This window comes from Anarhichas minor, unplaced genomic scaffold (genome assembly GCF_050575085.1).
Source record: "Anarhichas minor isolate MPS153535 unplaced genomic scaffold, ASM5057508v1 ptg000004l, whole genome shotgun sequence".
Classification (NCBI taxonomy): Eukaryota; Metazoa; Chordata; class Actinopteri; order Perciformes; family Anarhichadidae; genus Anarhichas; species Anarhichas minor.
In genome coordinates this window covers 4,260,058-4,282,265 of record NW_027466450.1, presented here as the reverse complement: position 1 = coordinate 4,282,265, position 22,208 = coordinate 4,260,058, and the positions used below count along the sequence as shown (strand labels likewise).

Here is a 22,208-nt window from a genome sequence, read left to right as displayed (position 1 = left end):
AATCTCATTTGTGTGTCAGTGTGTTGTGTGTTCCCATTGTAGAGTGTATCAGCGTGTCCGCAAAAGCAAACATGTGGCTCCTTGCAGTGTTTTTCTTTCTTAGCCCCGAAGCCTGTTTGGCTGACTCTCATAGTATTGCAGTGGGGGAGGAACGAACCACAGCTGCTGTCTGACGTAAATGCAGCACAGACGCTCTGTTTGTGCGGTCACAGCCCCTCTGACAGCCTTAACCAGTTAATGACTTACCTCACACTCCCTTACTCCCACTTATGCAGTGTCGCTAAACCTTGTGATGGATGTTACAGTCAAGTCTGAGCAGATGCTGAGAACCCATTGACAATCTGAGTGGAAAACAGTAACAGACTGTCGTCTGTCTGTAATGATGCCAGTTAAGGCTGCTGTTTGTATATAAGTTTGAGATTTACGTCATCAAGCATGATGCTGGGCAAAGACACAGCAGAGGCTCAATTAGGGGTCCACCAACAATTTCACAAATGAAGTTCAGTTTATTACTTATTAGTAGTAAAATAATATTGAATGCATTGGAGGAGATTTCTAAAGTCTCAAAGAATAAACCTACATCCTACAAATAAACTTACCCTGAGCTCTTTTTTTCCCACTTATGCCATAAAATATCTTTACATATACTGGATGGATTGGCTAAAACATTCATGGTTACAGGACAATATATCCTGATAAGTTTGTTGGTCCCTTAACCTTTCATCAGGTCACAAGTTTGATTGGTTCATGACCAAATACTTGCAAGGACATTTCCATCAGCCTCAGCTGTACTTTGTGTTTAGTGTAGCAAATGTTAGCACTCTATCACGCTAATCTAAGTAAACAATTATGGGAAACATTCATCTCCAAACATCAGCATGTTAGCATTGTCATTGTCAGCATGTTGATGGTAGAGCTGACACAGACTCTTGGTAAAGGAAAGCCTGCGATACAAACCAGGGGAATGGATGCTGGGACGGGTGTCTAATGTCTAGTGTCTCATGATAGATGCTACTAAGTTGCACTGTGGGAAATGTTGTGAAAAGCCAGCACTTGTGGAGCTTGACCCATACGAGGGACTTAAAGTCAGGATAACTCAGCCTCTGCTGCATTCATTTCTACTGTGCTTTTTAAAAATTTGAATCTCACAAGTCAAAATTGTATTTTGACTTGTATTTTGTAAACTTAAACTGCTAAAGAACCCCTTTAAGTCAGTGACAAAAGAATGGGTAAAGATTTAAGGGATAATATAGATAAGTACCAAACAACTAAATTACTGTCCTCTATTCTATCCGTTAAGTAATTTGGGTTCAACCTTAAATAAATCCTGCCTTTTAAACATCCTTGATGACGCAAATGTACCTTAATGACAAAATTAACCATAAAATAACCCCTGATTTACCGCCGTCATTGACGTATTCCACCCCACCCTTTGTCTCTACCAACATTGAAACCAAACCTGCTCTCTTGCACTGAGGTCAGTGTTCATGCCACTTTATGATACAGTCAAGCATGAACGCAAACCACAGTCCAGCTGACTCATTTCACTAGAAACCCAACGCATCCAGCAGGACAACAATGCTACATTATCTGTGCCCGTAAACACAGGAAGCATTAGAATGGGACTTTTCTGCAGAATAATTGTAATGAGGTGTTTATTTCTTCCTCAGCAAAAGCCACGACCGACAGGGAGAACAATGATGGATTGCTGCACCTGAGAGAGGATTCAGTCACCTCCATTAATCAGACAATTTCAAGGCAAATTCAAGGTAACACATCGTTTTCCTCACGGACCGTGTATGTTTGAGCGTGTCTGTCCTTCTGTTTGCACACATGTCCTTAAGTCAACCCTCTCTGCATTGAGAGATTGAACTAGAGGAGAAAATTGACAAGCATACGCAAAGACGCACCGCTGGAAGGCTCCGCTATAGGCTAAGGGGACTCTAAACGAGCCCCTGAGAGTTTGACGCAGGCTGCTGACATCATTGTCCGTGTCCTCTTTCGACCAAGCAGTTTGGTCACTGCCATAGACGAGGAGGAGAACGGGGGAGGGGAGGGAGAGAAAAGGAGTGAAAATAGTGACAGTGAATCTCATATGAGGAAGAGGCTTGATGTGAAGGAAGGAAGTTTTTAATTATTTATACTGTACATGTATTTAGGCTGAAAGTTTAAAATCACAAACAAGCATATAATTAATAGTTCATTTAGAAATATAACTGGTGGTATGTGGCATTCAGCCGCCCACCTGTCCCCTACAACCAGGATATTTATAGTCAAACCTACTGGTGTTTAAACCCACCACCTTATTCTTCAGGCTTTCAGCACATCATTAACGCTGCGGAAATGTCACCATGCACCTGACAGTAATTATACAAAGCGAGTATCACACTGAGATAATGACGTTTGACTCATATTGTGGGAGGCATGGATAACATGAAAAAGAGAAGGAAACTTTCTTAGAGAGCTGCATATTATGAGGCGGACGTCATACATGCTGGAGGTGGCCAAAAGCAAGAACAAGTCAAAGGTTTGAGAGAAATATGACTTATTTATTCATGGACAATAGTTTTGTGAGAACTAAAAAGAAAATTGTGTCGATTGTGAGACTGGCTTCTCACTTATCTCTGCTGCTAAAAATAACAAGAGGTCTGAATGTGGAATGTGTGCTTTAAGTGGGATGAGAAGATGCTGCTGCACAGTGTGGCAGGTGACTCCTCTGGCTGCTTTACTGTCTTAGATATTTATTTTCAGCCCTAAGTGGCTGACATTTACTTGCTGCAGAGGGGTCTTTGTGCTGCAGTTAATCTGAAGTTAATCATTAAAGTGAGCAGTGGGTGGTCTGGTGTTGGATGAAGAGAGCGGCACAATTTGGACGAAGAACAGAAGAGGAACCGTGTCAAACTATCAGTGGTTTGCTTTTATCTCACAACAGCCCATAGCAACAATATCAAACACAATGCAAAACACTCTGTAGTTCACATAGGGGACCGCCCTAAAGCTTCCTGTCAGTTGAAGTGCCTATACATGTTAGACAGCTGCACCAGTGCATGTGCAAATTAGACCAATGTAATACTTTTGTAAAATAATGTTTTTTTCTCTTTTCATATTGTCAAAATTCAAAACTGAGCTGTTGAATTAGTAAAATAGAAATACTAACTAGACTAGAAGAGTTTGTCTGACATCTATAACCTTTAACGGGGCTGCACACTGACACACTTGTTTACATCCATACCTTAAGCCTTAAGGGGACATTGCATTGTCTCAAGGCAAATGTTTTCCTTGCATCATTCGTGCAAATTTGCATAATTATAAAGTTTGCGATATGTGCAATGATTTTGCCCAAGGTGAAACATTATCATTGACTTTGTATGCAATCGTGCCTGGTCTATTATTTGCTTTGCGTTCTGTCTGAACAGCCATTCACTGGGAACATACCTACCTTATCCAAGAAATCAATATGTCTAATCCTGACTCTTCCATAACCTTAACTCCAAACCAAGTCTAAGCCCTAAACTTTACTTTACAATGGGGACTTTGGGACATTTTGTCCCCAAAAGGGAGGTAGTACCCACAGTGTTGAAATGAACAACATGAGTCATGCAACACATGAAAGCAAATGCACATGCATGATGGTGTTGTTAGAACATTATGTTCTTCCCTATTTGGTATCTGGAGCGTGTGCAGTTTCATTCTCTGAGGAATCTCACTGCCCACAGCAAAATGAATTTCAAAAGACAACAACGACACCAGAAACTGATTGATCTCACGGTCCTGCAGCTCTGCAGGAAGCTGGAACACATTTTCTGGATTTATTGTTCTGGCACATCAGAACACCTGGCATACAAGGGATGAGAAACAGCATTGTTCTGCATTTACTATTGTTGTGTGTGTGTGTGTGTGTGTGTGTGTGTGTGTGTGTGTGTGTGTGTGTGTGTGTGTGTGTGTGTGTGTCTCGCTTATCCAAAATAATTACAGAAAAAAATTACAGATTACTAAACTAAATTGTTAGTGTTGGTTTAAACAAACAAAATGATACATATAATCTAAAGACAAATTAGTCTGTAGTTGAATTGCCTGTGAATATTATGCATGTCGACACATATTTTTGTTTACGTCTCAGCTGTTAATTGGATAGAAAATAAAGTTAGAAGAACTTATTTTGTTGCGCCACAGACCACATCACAACTCCTACAAGTCATGAGGCCTGACCTCTTGACCCTATAGCTCTAACTTTCCTTTTTTGGCTGTGGTGCAGGAGAGGATCCCCTCCCCTTCTTCCCTTTTAGATGGGAAGGTCCAGCGCTCACATGGCAACAACAGGCGAACACACTGATGTCCTGAATGTCATTTCTGCCTATCAGACACCCTCCGTCACCCAGCTTAAGTTTCTTAATCCATGCTTAGCTGCTCTTTTCTCTGGCAGACTTCTCTCAAACTCTCTACCACCATTTTAAAATAACATTACGTTTCACTCAGACTGGCAGACGTTGGAAGTGGAAGAAATTAAGCAAAGAAAATGAGAAGATGAGCAAAGTGAGTTAAGACAAGTCTGGGGTAAACAATGACATTAATCAATTTGGTGGAATAATATGTGCAAGGACAAGTAATTGATAAAGTTCCCCACTCCAAATCTTATCAACAATTATGTATTAGCGTCTGTACCGATATGCACACTGTAGCCTGTTCTTTCTCAAATCAGCACTGGGCAGTTGCTTCCTTCAACAACTCATCCACTAGCGTTGCCTTCTGTACAGTTACGAGTTTCCAGCTCTCTCTACGCTTCCTCTCCTTCCTCTGATGAGTCAAGGACTGTTATCCGGCTTTAGGGGCCCAGCTGAGAGACCATATGGACATTGAGCGGCATGATCAGGAGCACAAGAGGCAGCAACACCTGGAAGGAAAACTTGCAATATTCTTTCCATCTGGACTCAGTGTCACGTCCAGGTCAGCAGCTGGACCAGGTCACTTTGGTCCAGACTACATTCTCTCTACAGCTACTGGATGGATCAAGCTGAAATTTTGTACAGACAGTCATGGCCCCCAGTGGATGTATCCCCCTGACTTTGATGATTCGATGATACCCACCATGAGGTTGACCTTTGTGGTTTTATGGGAAATTAGGGGTAATGTGATAAACTAGTATTGGTGATAACGTGGTATTTAAAAATTAAATATTTATATCATGTTAGTAATAATACACATATGATAATATCATAAGATTAATCCAGCGCCACTTAAATCATTTTATATATACAGTTATGGTTTCTCCACCTCTCTACACTCGCATGTTGAGTATAATTCATTTGCCAAAAGAAAAGACACATCCTGCAGTCTGGTGCAGCTTTGAAGGCTTTATTTGTTTTATACTTGATGTTAATCAGGTCCTGCCTTTCTGCTGATTTTCCACTGTCCCATATATCAAATCCATTTCATCACGAGCAGCTCAATTTGGTAAATCCCTTGTCAGTTCACAATTTGTCTGTCTGTGCCTGTGGATGGAGTGGAGAGAGAAAGAAAGAAAAGTGACCCAGACTTTTTATAAGAGTGAATAAAATAATTAATTGTCAATGCCTTTGTAGCAGTTGAATCAGAGCATCATTACAAGAGGTGCATCATCCTGCCTCACTCAAAGCTGACCTCTTTCTAATAATCTTCCTCGCTGCTCTCGCTGCTCTCGCTGCTCTCTGTTTTTGTACCCTTTGTATCTTTGTTTAATTATCTCCTTTACTCCCTGTCTGTTATCTTTTGGATTTCATCTACTCATTGAGTCTATCACTGTGCTTTATCTACTTCTCATTTCATTCTCCTTGTCAGGCTTACTATCACCTTTCTGGGTACCCCACATCCCCTTCCCCTGCCACCCTCAGCCCTGGATAATAAGCTGATCCATCGTATGACGCACATGGCTCTGTCTCCTGAGGGGCTTTTGCGTACACAGGCATTCATAAAGGCTCTGTGTAGCCCTGTGCGCAGATACAGGCAGTGGCCAGGTATTTACATCTTGAGATAACTGACACCACAGGATTATTGTATCAGCAGCTCTGCTGATAGTTGGCAACAATACATTGTGCATTCTTAAACAGAAAGGGCTTTTGTTACTGTTTTGAATGATGGTTCTAAAAACAGATTGTATAGCCGCAGGGGCATTGAATGACGTTGCATATGAAGATCGTCTTACTTTTGCATGTTGTGCTTCCTGAGTGGAAAGGTTGTGAAAATTAATCATATTATTCAAGTATTTTCCAGCTTTCTGGCACCTTAGGGGCTTGTACCACTAAGCTGCTGCTGTGGGAAAGCATCCAAATGATCAGCCTATTACCATAATTTATTTTCTCAGGAAATATTGTGTATTTCCAGAACCATACAATACTGAGCCTGTTCTTTGTCATAAATGAGATAATTTTCCAGTTGAACTTCCAGTGACTTTATTGTCACTCATAATACAATATTTTATATGGGAATTCAAAACACAAGCCCCTCAGTGAGAAAAACATGTGTGTGAGTAAGAGATCTGTAAGGCACTCTTCACTAAAATTGTTTATTTGAGAAGTGCTGGTGCTGGACCTCCTGGATGATAGCTTGACGCACAAGCTCACGAGGACAGCCCCCGCCTTCCAAAGTCAACAAGCATAGACAGACCAATGTTAATTACCAAAGAACAATGGCACCGCTGTCTTCCACAAGACACAATGACACCAAATGATTAGAGAAAGGAGCTTTTCAAAAACTGTCGGAGGGTGCAGAAGTAAATAGTAAAATAAATAGATAAATGGACTGAGGTCAGTACGTGGAACATCGACCCCAGATAGTCAGTCATTGCTGTGTATACTGATCAAGAGCTGCCAACAGATATAAAGTAAGAATGATCAAATTTTAAACATCGATTTTCCCAATTTAACAAAACAAAAAAGCAAGAAACAGGAATCTTATGTCTTAAATATGAGCTTTTAAAAACAGAGCCACCTTCCTTCATGAAATTGCACACATATTACACTTCCAAAACAGGAAGTTCTGCATCATTACCTCGCAGCAGACCTGGAATAAACTGGTTTTTGCTGTTTTTCACTAATGTGTGTTGAGTATAAGGTGACGGTTGTTTCTGTGGTGATTATGAAAGCTGGTTGCAGTATAGCCTACAAGCGGTGTCACAGATTCGACATGAAGACAGGAGGCAGCTATTGAAAACCAGTGGAGGGAGCAAAAGAGGAGTGACCTGAGAGAAATTGCAAACAATCAGTACGGCAACATGCAGGGCGATGTTGACTCGGCACCACGATATTTGCATGTATGTCGTGCATTATTTATGTGGGGAATGATAGTGGTTTAAGAGATTTTTATTTTATCTATGTCAGTCTTAAGTAAAGAACATTTGATCATGTAAACAAGTATACATAACAAGTCAAAATGAAGGCAGCAGAGGCTGAGATATCCTGAATTGTCATCCCCCTGGTATGGGTCAAACTTCAAAAGTGCTGGATCTTCACAACACTTCCCACAATGCAACTCAGTAGCATCTATCGTTATCGAAAAATGCTCATATTACATAGTATAATACTGTACACTGTTTGTATGTTACTGTATGCCAAACAACAATGTTTTGACCCTCTTCTTGTTTGCATGTCACATTGTTGTGCTCACTTCCTCCACATCCCAACTGTGTACAGCCCCACTCGCTTTCTGTAGTGTATTTTAGATGTGAAGTGGCCTAAAAACTGAATTTTATAATGTTGGGCTACAGCGACAGCCCATAAAGACAGTCTCCAACATTAACTTACACACATGTTTATGTTTACTGTTGGTCCATTTACTGTTGGTCCATGCTGCAGTATGCTACAAGCTAGCAGCCTAGCCCGCATCGTGAGCAGCATAAAATTATACTAATGGTGCTAATTTCGGTTTGCATTATTGGAATCCAGTAGTTAAAGTACGTACAATATGTAGTTAGCATGAAGGATCACTTTTATTTTGTCAACTCAATCACTTCTTTTCGCAAGCTTGGTGCGGAGTCTTCAGAATGGTGCTACTTTCAAAGTTTTAGAAGCAGTCTGAGCCAAAGTACCTGAGCATGCTGGTTCCAGCAGTAAACACACTCGTATTTTACATGAATATACAGACAGAATGTACTTTGCTCCCACTATGATGTCCTGGGAGCTTCTTGTTACCAGCACGTCTATAGTTCCATAATTTTTACATTTTATAAGAAACATTATGCGTTCAAATTACGTCTTCGTGTAGACCACATTTCGTCGACCAGTGTAATATCACTTTTTACAAATACGTTCACAGTAACTAATATTATCTCTCTTTCAACATACAACTGAACAAATCATCAACATTTCAAATCAAAGTGGTGATTTGTGACGGCAAAAACAGGTCTTACATGTTCAGACCAAATATCACCCAGTTTTCAATTAAAAATCAACGGTGAAATCCTGGTTGGTGCTCACTGGGCCAGTTTGTACGGCAGGATTTCCTTTAACAAGAGTCTACGGTCATGCTAGCAGCTAAGCTAAATGTTAACATGCTAACATTGACAATGCCAACATGTTCCTGTTTAACAGGTATGATCTTTACCATGTTCATCATTTTCTTTCAGCGTGCTAGCAAGCTAACATTTGCTATTTAAAAAAAAAAAAATGTAATCAGCAAACATAAAGTATAAGTGTGACTTTTTGCAGGTATTTGGTCATAAATCAAAGCATCAGACAAATTAGCTGTACTTTGTGTACCAAATGACAAAAAATATATATTAACTGTTATTAAACATAATGAAAGTATCAGGCTAAGACAACATTATGCAGCCAGCCTGGAAAGAGTGGGCAGTGGTGCGGTAACTCATCAAAGAGCCAGGCTGATGCTTTGGTAAGTCAAGGTCAGGTTAAACAGATGTTCTAATGAACACGCAGTGACACACAAGTTGAGGCCTGCAACACAGAGGTCACTTCAGTCAGCGGTGAGAGGTCTTTGAGAGGACAGTTTGAGTTTGTGTGAAAAGTCATACAGTACATACGCAACTATGAGAAAAAGAAAACAGTGATTCAACAGCTGAACAGACAACTGTGATTGTGAAAACTAATATTTCAAAAACAGCATAATGGTTAATAGGGGCTTTCAGTCGTCTTTAGATAAAGGTATTTACTTTTTTACCGCACCGTGTTTATTAATCTTGTTTTGTGGATGCCTTCAAAGGATTTTCTGCTGTCTTGTGATCCTGACCTTGGAATCCAGATGGACCTTGATGTGTATTGTTGGAAAAGAGCAGCCAGGGGGAAATGTGAGCTTAATTAGATCTGGTAGTTAGACCTAATTACATGACACCAGATTAACAGAAATGAATGTTTTGATCTCCACTTTGAAGGAATCACCTCTTTGGTTCTCTTTGAAGCAATTGCATTCCTGCCTTAATTATTGTTTTCAATAATGTGGACAGCAACCAGTTTGAGCACTGGTGAAAGGATGCAACATACAGTAAATATCTCAGCATGCTTACTTATGCAAACAGCAGGTCCAAGAGTGAAAATCGTGACTCATTACATCCTGTCATACACCCCCTGTTTACTGTCAAGAGGCTGAAATACCCCCTGAGTTGATCTTTGTGCACCTACGTTTGATAAAAGGTCACAACGAAGCACAAGAAAAACCCACCAAAGAATGAAACATGCCTTCTTTTAGTAAACACTGATAACTCTTGAGAACAAAACAATGCTCAACCGCACATATTCTTTGTCATCATTTCTTTGCAGATAGTCTTCACATGACTGATAGCAGGAATTACAATCTTTTGTTTTCTGCACACACAGAAAATACTTGAACCTTCACAGTTGACTGTTTCAACATGCTGTCAGCAGTTCATTTTGATGATTATATCCGCAAATGCACATACTCATACAGATTAAAAAGACATGTGTGGACTGTACAAACAAATGGCCATGCAGAGGTGTGTGTGTGTGTGTGTGCGTGTGTGTGTGTGTGTGTGTGTGTGTGTGTGTGTGTGTGTGTGTGTGTGTGTGTGTGTGTGTGTGTGTGTGTGTGTGTGTGTGGAAGGCAGTACTCATGTCATTACCAGGAAAGAGAAGTTGTGCCTGTGAGACTGGTTTGTGCTGAATGTGGTTTGGATCACGTTCAACATATTCACACATTTCTCAACTCTCCTGGGCACACTGTTATTTTCTTAAGTCATCCATTAAAAAAATAAAATAAAACCATCTAAATATCTGCATATATTGTGGTTTAGCATCACAAACTACCATCACACTTGAGCCCACATGAGGGCTTGTGTATGAAACTTCTAAGAATTACACTTGAAGGGAAGTGTAAAGCATTCAAGAGCAGCTCTTAAGTCTTAAGTAAAGAATCGGATGCAACAATTTGCCACATTGTTGTTTTTTTAATCTTCATTTGTTTTTATTATATCTTATCTGCAAAAATATATTGTCAATGAATTTAATCTTTTAAAGTTATGTTTTCTTTGTTACTTACAGGGTTAGGGGATTACTAACACAAAACATTGGGTCCAGGTTCAAAAATACTGATTAAGTCCAAAGTCCAAAAATTCTGTTCAAGCAGTTTCAAACATTTGTCATCATGTTGGGACAATCTGACTCAGATAACAACAGTTTATATAACTGTGTCTGTTTCACAAATTCAGGAAATAAACTGTAATTTGTATGTGAGACATATTCAACTGGCACCAAGTACAGATACATTTGGTTATGAAAACAGATGAGGAGCAGGGTGGGCTGTGTGGTTTTGTTGTTAGTGTGCATCAAAATATTGCATGACCTTTCAGTTGAAACTTTTTGCATATACAGTTTCCTTTAACATTTCAGACTGTGGGAGGGCACGATCTGTCTCTCTACTGACGTTGATGTTCGGTATTTACACTCACCCGCACACACTTTTAATCTATGCGACTGTATGTTCACCATCATCTTTTATTTGGGCTTTTCTGCCACACTAACTATCTGCAAGATAGTCCCACCAACTTTGTATTACTTTGTCACTGGATAGCCAGTGCATCTCAGATGGCTGTTTGGTAATTTGATATTTTTTTACATATAGAATAGAATATAATAACATAGAACGGACAGAATATAATAAATATAATGTAATGAATCCCAAATCAAAACTCACCTTTTCAGAACTGCTTTTAAAGTGTGACCAATATTGTGTGTTTTATGTTTTTAGTGTATAGCTTTTTGATGATTTTAATGTAAAGTGTCTTTGAGTATTCTGAAAAGCGCTCTATAAGTACAATGTATTATCATTATTATTATAAAACAGATTAAATAAAACATATATTCTGAATATACAACACATCCCTTTTAAGTGTAGATTTTTCGATTATAATAATAAAATAGAGCAGGATGAAATAGAAGAGGCTAGAATTAAAACGGATTAAATAAAACATATGACATATGATACAAGAATGAGTATGTTTGAGTGTACCTTCTAGTTTAGATTATTTTTCAGATAGAACTTAATCAAATAAAATGGTGTTTAACACAGAAACAACCTAACTGAGCATCAGTTGCTTCCTGTTTCTGTTTCTGCTCGAGGCGCCCGCGCAGCCGGGGCTGTGAGGTGAGAGCGAGGCAGCACCGCGAGCGAGGCAATAGCCCGGCAGAGGGAAACATCACGTGGTGACACCACTGACGTCACCGTCCCCATCTCCAAGCAACCCTTCCATCAGCACTCACGTCACCATGCGCCCGAGCCGCGCGGTTGCCCAGCAACCTGTGCCTTGCGCTCGGGCCCGGCCTTGCCTTGCACCCAGCTCGGAGCTCTGACGCGGGTGTGACGTTAATAAGGTGGGTATCAATTTGTTATGGTGGCGGAGGGAGGGAGGGAGGAGGAGGAGTTCCCCCTGTGAGTGCCGAAGCCCTCTGCTCTGCATTCCGGCGGAGCGCACAGCCACACACCGGCCACAGCCGAGTCCCGGGCCCCAAAGACTTGTTCCGAAAGTTTCTCCGTGCGTGTTTTCTACATTTATTCAAACCTGTTGTCGCTTTGGCTGTGGAATGGTTTACGCCTCTTCTGAGAGCCGTCTGAACTGTGAGAGAAGGTGGTTTATGTCCGCTTATTAAGGTAAGACGAGACTCCTCTCTCCGTCAGACTCGCTTTACTACATTTCCTTTTAAGTCATTTTGTCATTTTCTTACACAATCCAAAGCTACTTTCGTATGTAGTCGTTTTAGTTTCATTTCTTTAACTTTCTGTTTAACACAAATTCCCTTTGTCAATGAATTACGGCTATAGGATTGACAGTAGGGAAACATACTTTATACATTTTCAAGACGTATTACGATTTGAAATACGTATTTATTCACTTTCCTTTTGACCATATCAATGCTTGTACCTCAATCACTCCAGGCCAGTAATACTTTCTTCCTCTGAACTCATTTGTTGTACAAGCAGCTGCTGCACCATAGATATATTAGCCTATAGGGCCACATGCTGTATACACTTACTTTAGTTGATTTGGACAAAAAAAAACTGCCAAATGTAATTTAAAATGTATATCTGTCTATATGCAGTAGAATACAAGGCAGTGAAATACAGGGTTGTCTTTGTCTCTGCAGGTACTAGCCTTAAACTTTCCCAACGCTGTAACTGTTGGTGCACTATGGTGATCATGACTGAGAGCAGCCGGGAGGCTCAGTCCAGCCCTGCCCAGGGAAGACCCCTGCAGGTCGGCTTCTATGAGATCATCCGCACCCTGGGGAAGGGAAACTTTGCAGTGGTGAAACTGGCCAAACATAAAGTCACCAAAACACAGGTCAGCAGCTGTCCTCCAAATTCTGTGACTGTTTATGCACATTTTTAAAGATGCATAATTCTAATCCTTTTCAATTTTCATTTTTTTTTTCTTCAGGTGGCTATTAAGATCATTGACAAGACCAGACTGAACCCCTCCAACCTGGAGAAAATTTACAGAGAGGTGCAGATTATGAAGCTGCTAAACCACCCCCACATCATCAAACTCTACCAGGTGTGTGTTATCTTTCGGTTCTCTGCAGTGTTGTTTCATGCAGGTGTGTGTGTGTGTGTGTGTGTGTGTGTGTGTGTGTGTGTGTGTGTGTGTGTGTGTGTGTGTGTGTGTGTGTGTGTGTGTGTGTGTGTGTGTGTGTGTGTGTGTGTGTGTGTGTGTGTGTGTGTGTGTGTGTGTGTGTGTGTGTGTGTGTGTGTGTGTGTGTGTGTGTGTGTGTGTGTGTGTGTGTGTGTGTGCAGCAGTGAGTTGTTCAACCCGTATTGCATCGACGACTGTGAATCCTGGTTCTGTGACGGCTCCAAGTGCACGGAGCCAGTCTGAACGCATGCAAGAATCTGAGTGTAAAATGCAATGGTGTGGGAAACTTTGCAAAATGGGTACAAATGTATTTCCCTCAGCAACACTGCTGTGGTGCATTGTGCCTCGTTATTGTTGATATGTGGATGCAGCGGTGCCACATAAGGGGTATTTGTTATCTAATGGGTTTGAACCGGATTGTTGTGAGCTGCTGACTCTCAGAACACATTGAATCATAAGTACAGCCCAGCAGCATTAGTGCAATCCCTTTTGACCTCCCTCTGTCTGTGTGTGTAGGCGTGTGTGTGTGTGTGTCTGTGTGTAAGAGAGAGACACTGAGAATAATCATGGCTACCAGTCAGCGCTGGGAACAATCCAAGATGTTCTCAATTATACAATGGTTGAGGTGATTGCAGATATGCTGGAATCAGAGAACAGTCTGGAGACTTCTGGTTAAAGATGTGTCCACGGGTCTGAGCGTTAAGCCCAATTAGCATCTGTTAAAGCCAAGTGCAATGTGTCTGCACGTCATGTGAAAAGCCTCCCCTACAAAGCGCTGCTTTACTGCTAATCATATTGAAGACTTAGTGGGGAGAATCCGCTTTTTTTCTCCTCGGCTGGCCTTGCGAGCATTGTGGCACGCGTATGGCAAGCAATACCCACGCAAACAAATGCACACAATGTCTTTTTGCTTCTTTTTTACTCTGAACTTTTTCTGCCATTGTGCTGTTTTGCTCCTTTTGAGGATTACTTCATGTCTGGTTTCAAGCAGCTGATCAGTATTTACTGCATCGGGTCTTGACTACAACAATAAAAGCATGACATTACGATTATTTACCATCAAGAAGGGCCGAAACAGTTAGTCGGTGAAGCTATTAGTCAATCGACAAAATGTAAAGGAGGTAAATTTGTCAAACCTTCTCTTCTTCCAGCTTCACAGTTGTGAGGATTCGCTGCTTTTCTTTGCCTTACGTGATAGTTAACTAAATATAATTGGCTTTAGTAATTCACAGAACCCAAGCAATTTAAAGGCATCAACCTGGATAAGTAATTAATGCTTTAGGTACTTAAAATGGATTTCCAATCAAGGTTTACAAGAGTTAGAACAAACAGCTGTGGGAATTTAGTGGCAATAACAACAATAATGTTAAATAATATCAAACATTTATTCCATTGGTCAAATGTCAAATATACAGTACATATTCACAATATAACGTAGAAGATAAATTGAATAAGACTGTATTATTAGTTAAAGATAATATCACAGCTCTGAAGTCTGACATGGACGACCTCTGTCTGTATGCTGCATGTGATGCGTCCTGTTTTTTCCTGCCCTTGGGTTGTCGGAAGTGATGCTAGTCAGATGGTCGGTACTCGATGATGGTAGGAGGCAGATAAATCAGCTGCTGTTTCCAGTCTCTCACGGATCTCATGAGAGTGAAATGTTATTTTTCCTTCCTCGTCAAGGATCATTGAAGCCTCTTTGTCTCAGCCTCTCTTTGACCTTGCATCAATCATACACTCCCCTCTCATCCTCTTAAACCCCACTCCTCCAAATGTTACAAAGATTTCAGATATGTCAGGCTGAATTGTGAGAAATGTGTACAATGCTGCACAAGACATCTAAAATATTTGCATGCGATGGAAAGGTGCAGCCATTAAACATGGAGTCTTGGGTTTACATTTTTCTCTCAGTGTCATCGTTCAGCTTCAACAGCCTCAAAGCTACTTTATGTAAAATAAAATGGAACATATGGATAGTAAGGGCTTAATCTTCCCTCTGGGTTGGGTTAAGGGTCCTTGACGTGCTGTGCCTGTTCTTCAGAGCTGTGACGTCAGCTGCACCTCAAGGTGACAGAGCCCCAGAGAGCTGCCCTATCTCTCTGATAAAGACGGCTCCCCGCTTAGAGGGGACTGCGTATTGAATCATCCATCTCTTGGTTTTCTAAAGGGGCTGGTGGATGAAAAATATTAAGCTCCAACATTCAGTGGAATTTAGAAATGTTTAATTTAAGGTGGCCAACAGCATTTCAGACAGGGCTTTGTCATATGACAAAAATTGCTTTGTGCTCAACTGCCCCGTCCCAGAGGGCTCTCCTGGGAAATTAAATCTATATAAGTTCCAAGAAAAGGATTGGGAATCGCGTCTTTCATAAGTGATTGCACTTATGGTGTTTTTGATACACTAGACAGCCCCTGTGAATATGTCTCTTTGTTTTCGAGAAGTAAAGAGATAAGGAGATAATCCGTTGCCGACTTCAGTCAGCCTTAGGGAGAACATTTCTATCCATTGATAATCATTTGTCTGAATGCATTTATGTGTTTCCCTTCTGGGTTTGTGGTATAAATGGGTTTTAAAACATAATAAATCCACCCAGGAAGTCACTGACAGGTGGCTTATGCAACAGGGCATTTCATGGAAAACCAGGGTGTTGGTGTTGTGTGTGTGTGGAACAAGATGGAGGAGAATGAGATGGGGATTTTTGTGGTTAGAAAATGTCTCATGCCAAGAGATGCCAGGAGCGGGCTGAGCTGGAGGCCATAGAACAGGTTTTACACTTCGTGATCACCTGCTGCCAATGACACAGTTGGTTTAAACATTTCTTTTTTCACTCTCTAATTTCTCTTAGGTCATGGAGACCAAAGACATGCTGTACATTGTGACAGAGTATGCGAAGAACGGAGAAATGTTTGGTGAGTTCAAGCTTTTCAAATATATATTTTCTGCTTTTAAAATGAATGTAGGCTGAATCTCGACTTGAACTAAAACATCCGCTATCCCTCCAGACCACCTGACCTCAAATGGCCGCATGAGTGAAGATGAGGCACGGAAGAAGTTTTGGCAGATTCTTACAGCCGTGGACTACTGCCATCGACACCACATCGTTCACCGTGACCTAAAAACCGAGAACCTGTTGCTGGATGCCAACATGAACATCAAACTGGCTGGTAGGTCTGCTCATAAGCCGTTGTTGTTACAATGGTTAGTGGTTTGCCGGCAGGCAGGTGTTGTACAATGCTAGACAAAGTGTTAATGTTTCTTTTCCTGTGTACTTACAGACTTTGGATTTGGAAACTTCTACAATGCAAGGGAGCCTCTGTCGACATGGTGTGGCAGCCCGCCTTACGCTGCCCCTGAAGTGTTCGAAGGGAAAGAGTATGAGGGGCCGCAGCTGGACATTTGGGTAGGCTGGTAGAAGGAAAAAATACACCGAATTATTCAATCCAGCATTCGTTTTCTTCTTATGCTGATATTCTCCTTTTTGCTATTTTATTTACAGAGCCTGGGTGTGGTACTTTATGTTCTTGTCTGTGGCTCGCTTCCATTTGACGGACCCAGCCTTCCTGCACTCAGACAGAGAGTCACAGAGGGACGATTCAGAATCCCTTTCTTTATGTCTCAAGGTAAAATGGCAACTAAATTGGAAACAAAAAATACTGCTAATTACCAATTCTGTCTGAATTCAAAGTGCTCAGAATCCAAAACTCATTCTTCGATTTCGTCCTCCAGACTGTGAAAACCTGATCCGTAAGATGCTGGTGGTAGACCCAGCCAGGAGGATCAGCGTGGCCCAGATCAAGCAGCACCGCTGGACGCTGGCAGACCCAACAGCTGCCCACCAGACCCTTAGCCATTCCCTGACAGAGTATAACTCCAACCTGGGGGACTACAGTGAACCAGTGTTGGGAATCATGAACACACTGGGCATCAACCGCCAGAAGACTATCGAGGTGACTGAACGTGGTGTTTCAGGAGACTTATGTTTCAAGAATAGTTTATACTTAAGAGAGGCAAGACTGACCACATAGTTCGTATAGGAGAAGAGCTAAAGGAAGTTATTTTCTTTTTCTCAGTCTCTACAGAGCAGCAGCTATAATCACTTCTCTGCTATCTACTACCTGCTGCTGGAGAGAGTGAGAGAGCATCGCACCCAGCAGCTGAGCCGCCAGTGTGGGACCTGGAGCCAGAGACCCAGGAGCACCTCCGACTCCACCAGCCCAGAGGTGAGCGCTTCAGCTGGGTGCACTGAGCTTAAAGTTGTACCTAGTCCTGATGTAACCTGCAGTTTCACACTTGAGGTCTAAAACGCGGTGTGCTTCCTGCTTGCTTCTAGGTGATCATGGAGTCCACCGACACCTTTAGAACCACAGCATTTTCAATTCCAGCCAAAAGCACTCCTCCAGTGTACCCGGAGATGGAGTATGACCAAAGTGGATTGTTCCAGGTAAATAATGATTCAACTTGACAGCATTCAGCAGCTCAGACGTTGGAAGACTTCACCCTCTGCCCTCATCTACTGATAGACCACAGGCAAATACTGCACCTGTCAATGAGTGGCTAACAGTCCAACTCCTTCTGGTTCAGCGTGTGGTGTTTCCAGTGGAGGCCAGTCTGAACAGACTGCTGTGGAACCGCTCCATTTCACCCAACAGCCTGCTGGAGACGAGCATCAGCGAAGAGGTGCGACCCAGAGACCTGGAGGAGGAGGAGGCAACACAAACTCACGGGCCTCTGCTCCCTCCCACCACCACCTCCCGCAGACACACCCTGGCCGAGGTGTCGGCCAGTTTCCACCAGTGCCACCCTCCATGTAAGTATGTTGTACAATAGCAATCAATCCACACTCTGTCACACGTACAGAGTCTTTAATGTCTTCCCTGTTGTGTTTCTGTAGGTATTGTGGTCAGTCCCTCAGATGGTGCCTCTTCTGACGGCTGTCTGAAGTCCTCATCCTGTCCAGCCCCCACTTTGCAGGCGTCTAGGGGTGAGATGTCAACACTTCTGGCCTCTTGGACTGAGAGTGGAGCTCTGCTGCCTGCTGGAGCTCCCCTGACCCTCTCCTCCCACCTCCTGCCCCAGGCCCAGGGCAGCCTGCCTGCTGCCAGCTTCCAGGAGGGCCGCAGAGCCTCTGACACCTCCCTCACACAAGGTACAGGAGCATGATCATGAAAATTCATCTGATTTTTTTTATTTTTTTTTAAATAAGGTGTCACATTATCGGATCAAAGGAGGATTTTGTAACACTTTCCCATGTCTTTCCACAGGCCTCAAAGCTTTCCGCCAGCAGCTGAGGAAAAACATACGCACTAATGGGTTCCTGGGATTAAATAAGATTAAAGGTCTGACGAGGCAGGTATTTCCTCCGCTCTCTAGTAACCGTGGCAGCCGAGGGTCCCTGGGTCCAGCTCTCTGCGAGCACCGCATCATGCTGGAGGAGGTGCTGCACCAGCAAAGGTGAGACACATGAAAATGATTACACAAAGGCATTCTGTTGTCTCGAATTTGTCTTAGGCGGCCCACAGCCCACAGAGAGTCTGATCTTCTGTGTCTGTTTTCCAGGATGCTACAGATCCAGCACCAACCCCAGCCTCAGGTCCAAGCTGTTCAGACAGGGCCTTCACAGAATCCCCTGCTCTTTCTGGCCCAGCATCAGTCCCCATCTCCTCCACCTACTACAGTGTTTGCTTCCCCCTCCATGTTTGACACGCCCACCCCTTCCACCCTGCCTTCTCAGCAAGCTTCGGTGGGTTTACAGCACGGCCCCTGGAAACAAACCCTCGAGACTTCCTCCTCCGGCTGCTCCTCATCCTCCTCATCCTGCTACGCTTCTTCTCTGTCCCCCGTGGCCTCCGCTGCTTACCTTCTCGAGGCTCGTCTGCACATCAGCCAGCAAACGCAACCTCACCCCCACATCAGCCTCCAGCAGCAGTCCCAGTCTGCAACACACGGCACCTTGCCCATCATGTCTAAACCAGCAGGGTGGAGCAAGGGCTCGGCCTCCAGCACAGACCCTGAGGTGCAGGAGTTGGGTCTGGCTGCACAGCAGCAGCTCAGTAGCTGTGTGATGGTGAAGTAAAGCATCAGCCATTGAGACCAGCGATTGTTCTCTCTGTGGAAGAAAACAAATCTTGATTTTTGAGCCGAGAAGAAAAGAGAGCAGAAGTGAGGAGACAGAACAAAAAGCAGATGCAAGCGACAAATGTACACTTTATTTAACAACATGCGGTACACATATGAGAATGTGTCCACACACGTGTGTATGTCGTGTACACTTTTGATATCATATAAGCTAAAGACTAAGCAATAACCAAACTCTGGACAAGGCGTTGAACCAGTATCAGACAGCCAGAGAAGCAATAATAGACTGAAAGACTCTCATCAGCTCCCTTGAACTAAATGACAGCTGACGCTAGCCAATACAGTTATTTCTCACATGTTTTCATTCTGTCTAAGTTAAGTATTTGATTTTGTTGAATACAGGAAGGCTCCCTTTTCCTCATTATTTTTTAGACACTTCTTGTGTCATTTCCTGTTCTCGATGTTTTTCACTGGACTGGACAAAAGACCAAATTTCTTTTCATTTTTCCCACTTTGTTCGCCTTTTTAAAGAGATATTTCTCTGTAGCCGTGCAATGAACATGCAGTATAGTGCCCTAAGCTTCACTGAAGGAGTTTATTTGTATTGAAACTGTGATTTTTTTTTTTTTTTCTTTTTTTTGTTATTATAGCTACGCAAATGCTGCTTTTACCTCAAGTCACAAAAAGACTGCTCCATCCTTATCAGCTAAAAATGAAGGAAGATGGTGTCTGGCTGATTGAGTAAAGCACAACAGGTACATCACCTTACATATGTGGATACAAAGACCATCTTGTTAGATGCTTTCACTACCTCCGCAGGCAAGAAAAAAACAAAACCTAACGAAAAGTTGTCAATCCCAGAATGTCAGAGGAACAACAGTTTTCATATGGACAGAACAATGACTGTGGGAACAGTGCAATATTTCACATTGAAATACAGACGAAGGATGAGGCTCTGCATAGGATCGTCAAAATGTACATTTGCCTGAGGTTTTTTCTGTTGTTACTTTTCATTTGTCTGTTCGCTGTGCTAGCTAGCTGACTAGAACAGGTACTAGTTATGTAACATAATAACATGATACTGTAGAATTGATAGAACAACTCAAGGCATTTCAAAATGCTGTTTCTTCACACAGTTTAGCTTGTAGTTCTTTAACTGAAAGGAAGAATATGGGTTTTACCAAAGAGTGAACAGCACAAGAGATGGGTGATCTATCACAGACACACTACTGACTTTTCACTTTGAATGCTGTCTCAAAATGTAGCACGGTGGTTAGCGCGCATTTATTTCACATGATCTCCTAAGCTTTAGCTTTGAGAAAACTCCCGCGTCCATCAAATCCAAATGCTACACATATTGTTAATATTTCTAGCTTTTACTATCAGGACCATGGTGGTCTTCCTTTTTGTACTTTTCTAGAAAAGAAGAAGAAAAAAAAGAAGAAGAAAAACATCAGAACATAGCAATACCATGTTGTGCTTGAAGTTGAACTTTCTTCAGTTGTCTATGAGTAGAAATGATCTGCAACAAGCTGGTTTATTTGTGAGCTCAATTAGTTCTCTTTTATCTCAACTTGTTGAAGAGCAGTGTTTTTCCAAACCCAGTTCTGCATTGGAAACATGCAGTGTTGATATTTTTTTTTATTTTTGGTTGATTGCACTCACTACCAACACTTGTGCCTTTGAACAAACTCACGATCAGAGGTTCGACATCTCCGATTGCTACGCAGAAGAAAGAGAGTCGAAATGCTCCGTTAATGAACCTTTTTGATATCTACTCTGACCTCTCCCTCTCTTCTCTCAATCTGACCTTTCAACTTGCTGTGGAGACAGAAGCAAGAATTGCACTTTATTCAAATTTTTTTGTTTCTCATGATGAAAAAACTTCACAAAACAATTGAAACACACTTGATGCAAATGTGTAAGATGACCCTTTTTGATAAACTATTTCTTTTTTTTTCTTTTCTGATTTGTTACTTGATTGTGTGAGCATGTGCATGTATGTGAGTGTGAGTGTGTGAAGGGAGGAAGGAAAGGAAAGGAAGAGAGAATGTTAGTTCAAGAAAGATTGTTTATTTATGTGGCTATTTATTTAAATAAAGTTCACTTCCTAAACTGTCCATTTGAATGTTTTCTGATCATAAGGTGGATATATTTACTGACATAGACATACTGACATGTTAACTGTAGATAACTTTACTCGACTTTAACAACTCTTACAACTTTTCACATGCCTTTTTATCCATTTGTTTACAGTTGACAGGATTGTGAAGAATCATCACAACTGCAGAAATACATTTAATATTTTTATATGCAGAAAACATCAGAAACAAATTATGTTTTATATGTATGTTTAGAGTTTTAATCTTTGCATTTCTATCCTCAATCTATTTTTTCTGAATCGCATTTTTACTCTCATACACATTAGTTTCTTTATTGCACACTCATCTTTTAGCACAGCCTTATGCGTCTGCATTTGCCTGCAAATATTAAATAAGAATGTGACAAATAAAACCTTTAAATCGAATGATCCATATGGTAAAATAATATAAGTTCAGTCTGCAGCACGTCTATAATAGTGATGCTGTCTGTTACTGGTAATCATCAGTAACAATAAAGACAACTAGTAATAAATCTGGTGCAACCAAACTTCACGGTGTATTCTCAAATACTGTTTTATTTACCATATAATCATTGGATAGCAGCTTGATTAAGAGTTGTACTATTTTGTCCAGATTTTATGATTAATCTATAAATAACTAAAACTACGAACCATACAGAAGCAGAGAGTATTGCTGGATATTGTAGAAATGGGTGCAAAACCTTTTTTATTACGCCTCATCCTCTTCCACTGATGACGTGGCACACTGATGACGCACTGGCACCCTATGAGAATGCTGTGATGCAGATTGATGATGCATTGGACCCCGATGACCCTCTTGCTGGTCATAAAACTCAGAATGGACAGGTGTCTGACATTCGACAGGAAAGGCTATGAGGGAGTCAAGCAAAGTGAGAAGCCAAACCATCCGTGAGCCAAGTGAACTCTGCTGCTCTCCT

The 22,208-nt window shown here is 41.7% G+C and overlaps 1 protein-coding gene across 1 annotated transcript; it reads left to right on the top strand.

Moving 5' to 3' along the window:
* The first annotated feature begins 11,889 nt into the window (after positions 1 to 11,889).
* On the top strand, positions 11,890 to 21,268 carry sik1 (salt-inducible kinase 1). The gene is made up of 14 exons (XM_076107056.1): positions 11,890 to 12,087; positions 12,582 to 12,778; positions 12,875 to 12,991; positions 15,919 to 15,982; positions 16,076 to 16,237; positions 16,349 to 16,473; positions 16,570 to 16,693; positions 16,800 to 17,020; positions 17,144 to 17,293; positions 17,404 to 17,514; positions 17,655 to 17,880; positions 17,965 to 18,219; positions 18,335 to 18,524; positions 18,630 to 21,268. The coding sequence occupies exons 2-14, from the start codon at positions 12,626 to 12,628 to the stop codon at positions 19,144 to 19,146; spliced, it is 2,415 nt and encodes an 804-aa protein (XP_075963171.1). The 5' UTR covers positions 11,890 to 12,087; positions 12,582 to 12,625; the 3' UTR covers positions 19,147 to 21,268.
* The last annotated feature ends 940 nt before the right edge of the window (positions 21,269 to 22,208 follow it).

Excerpts from the sequence above, each read along its gene's own strand:
- sik1 (XM_076107056.1), top strand. The coding sequence starts at position 12,626 with ATGGTGATCATGACTGAGAGCAGCCGGGAGGCTCAGTCCAGCCCTGCC. Across the intron at positions 12,779-12,874 it reads ATAAAGTCACCAAAACACAG|GTGGCTATTAAGATCATTGA; the intron begins GTCAGCAGCTGT and ends TTTTTTCTTCAG. Across the intron at positions 17,515-17,654 it reads ACCAAAGTGGATTGTTCCAG|CGTGTGGTGTTTCCAGTGGA; the intron begins GTAAATAATGAT and ends CTTCTGGTTCAG.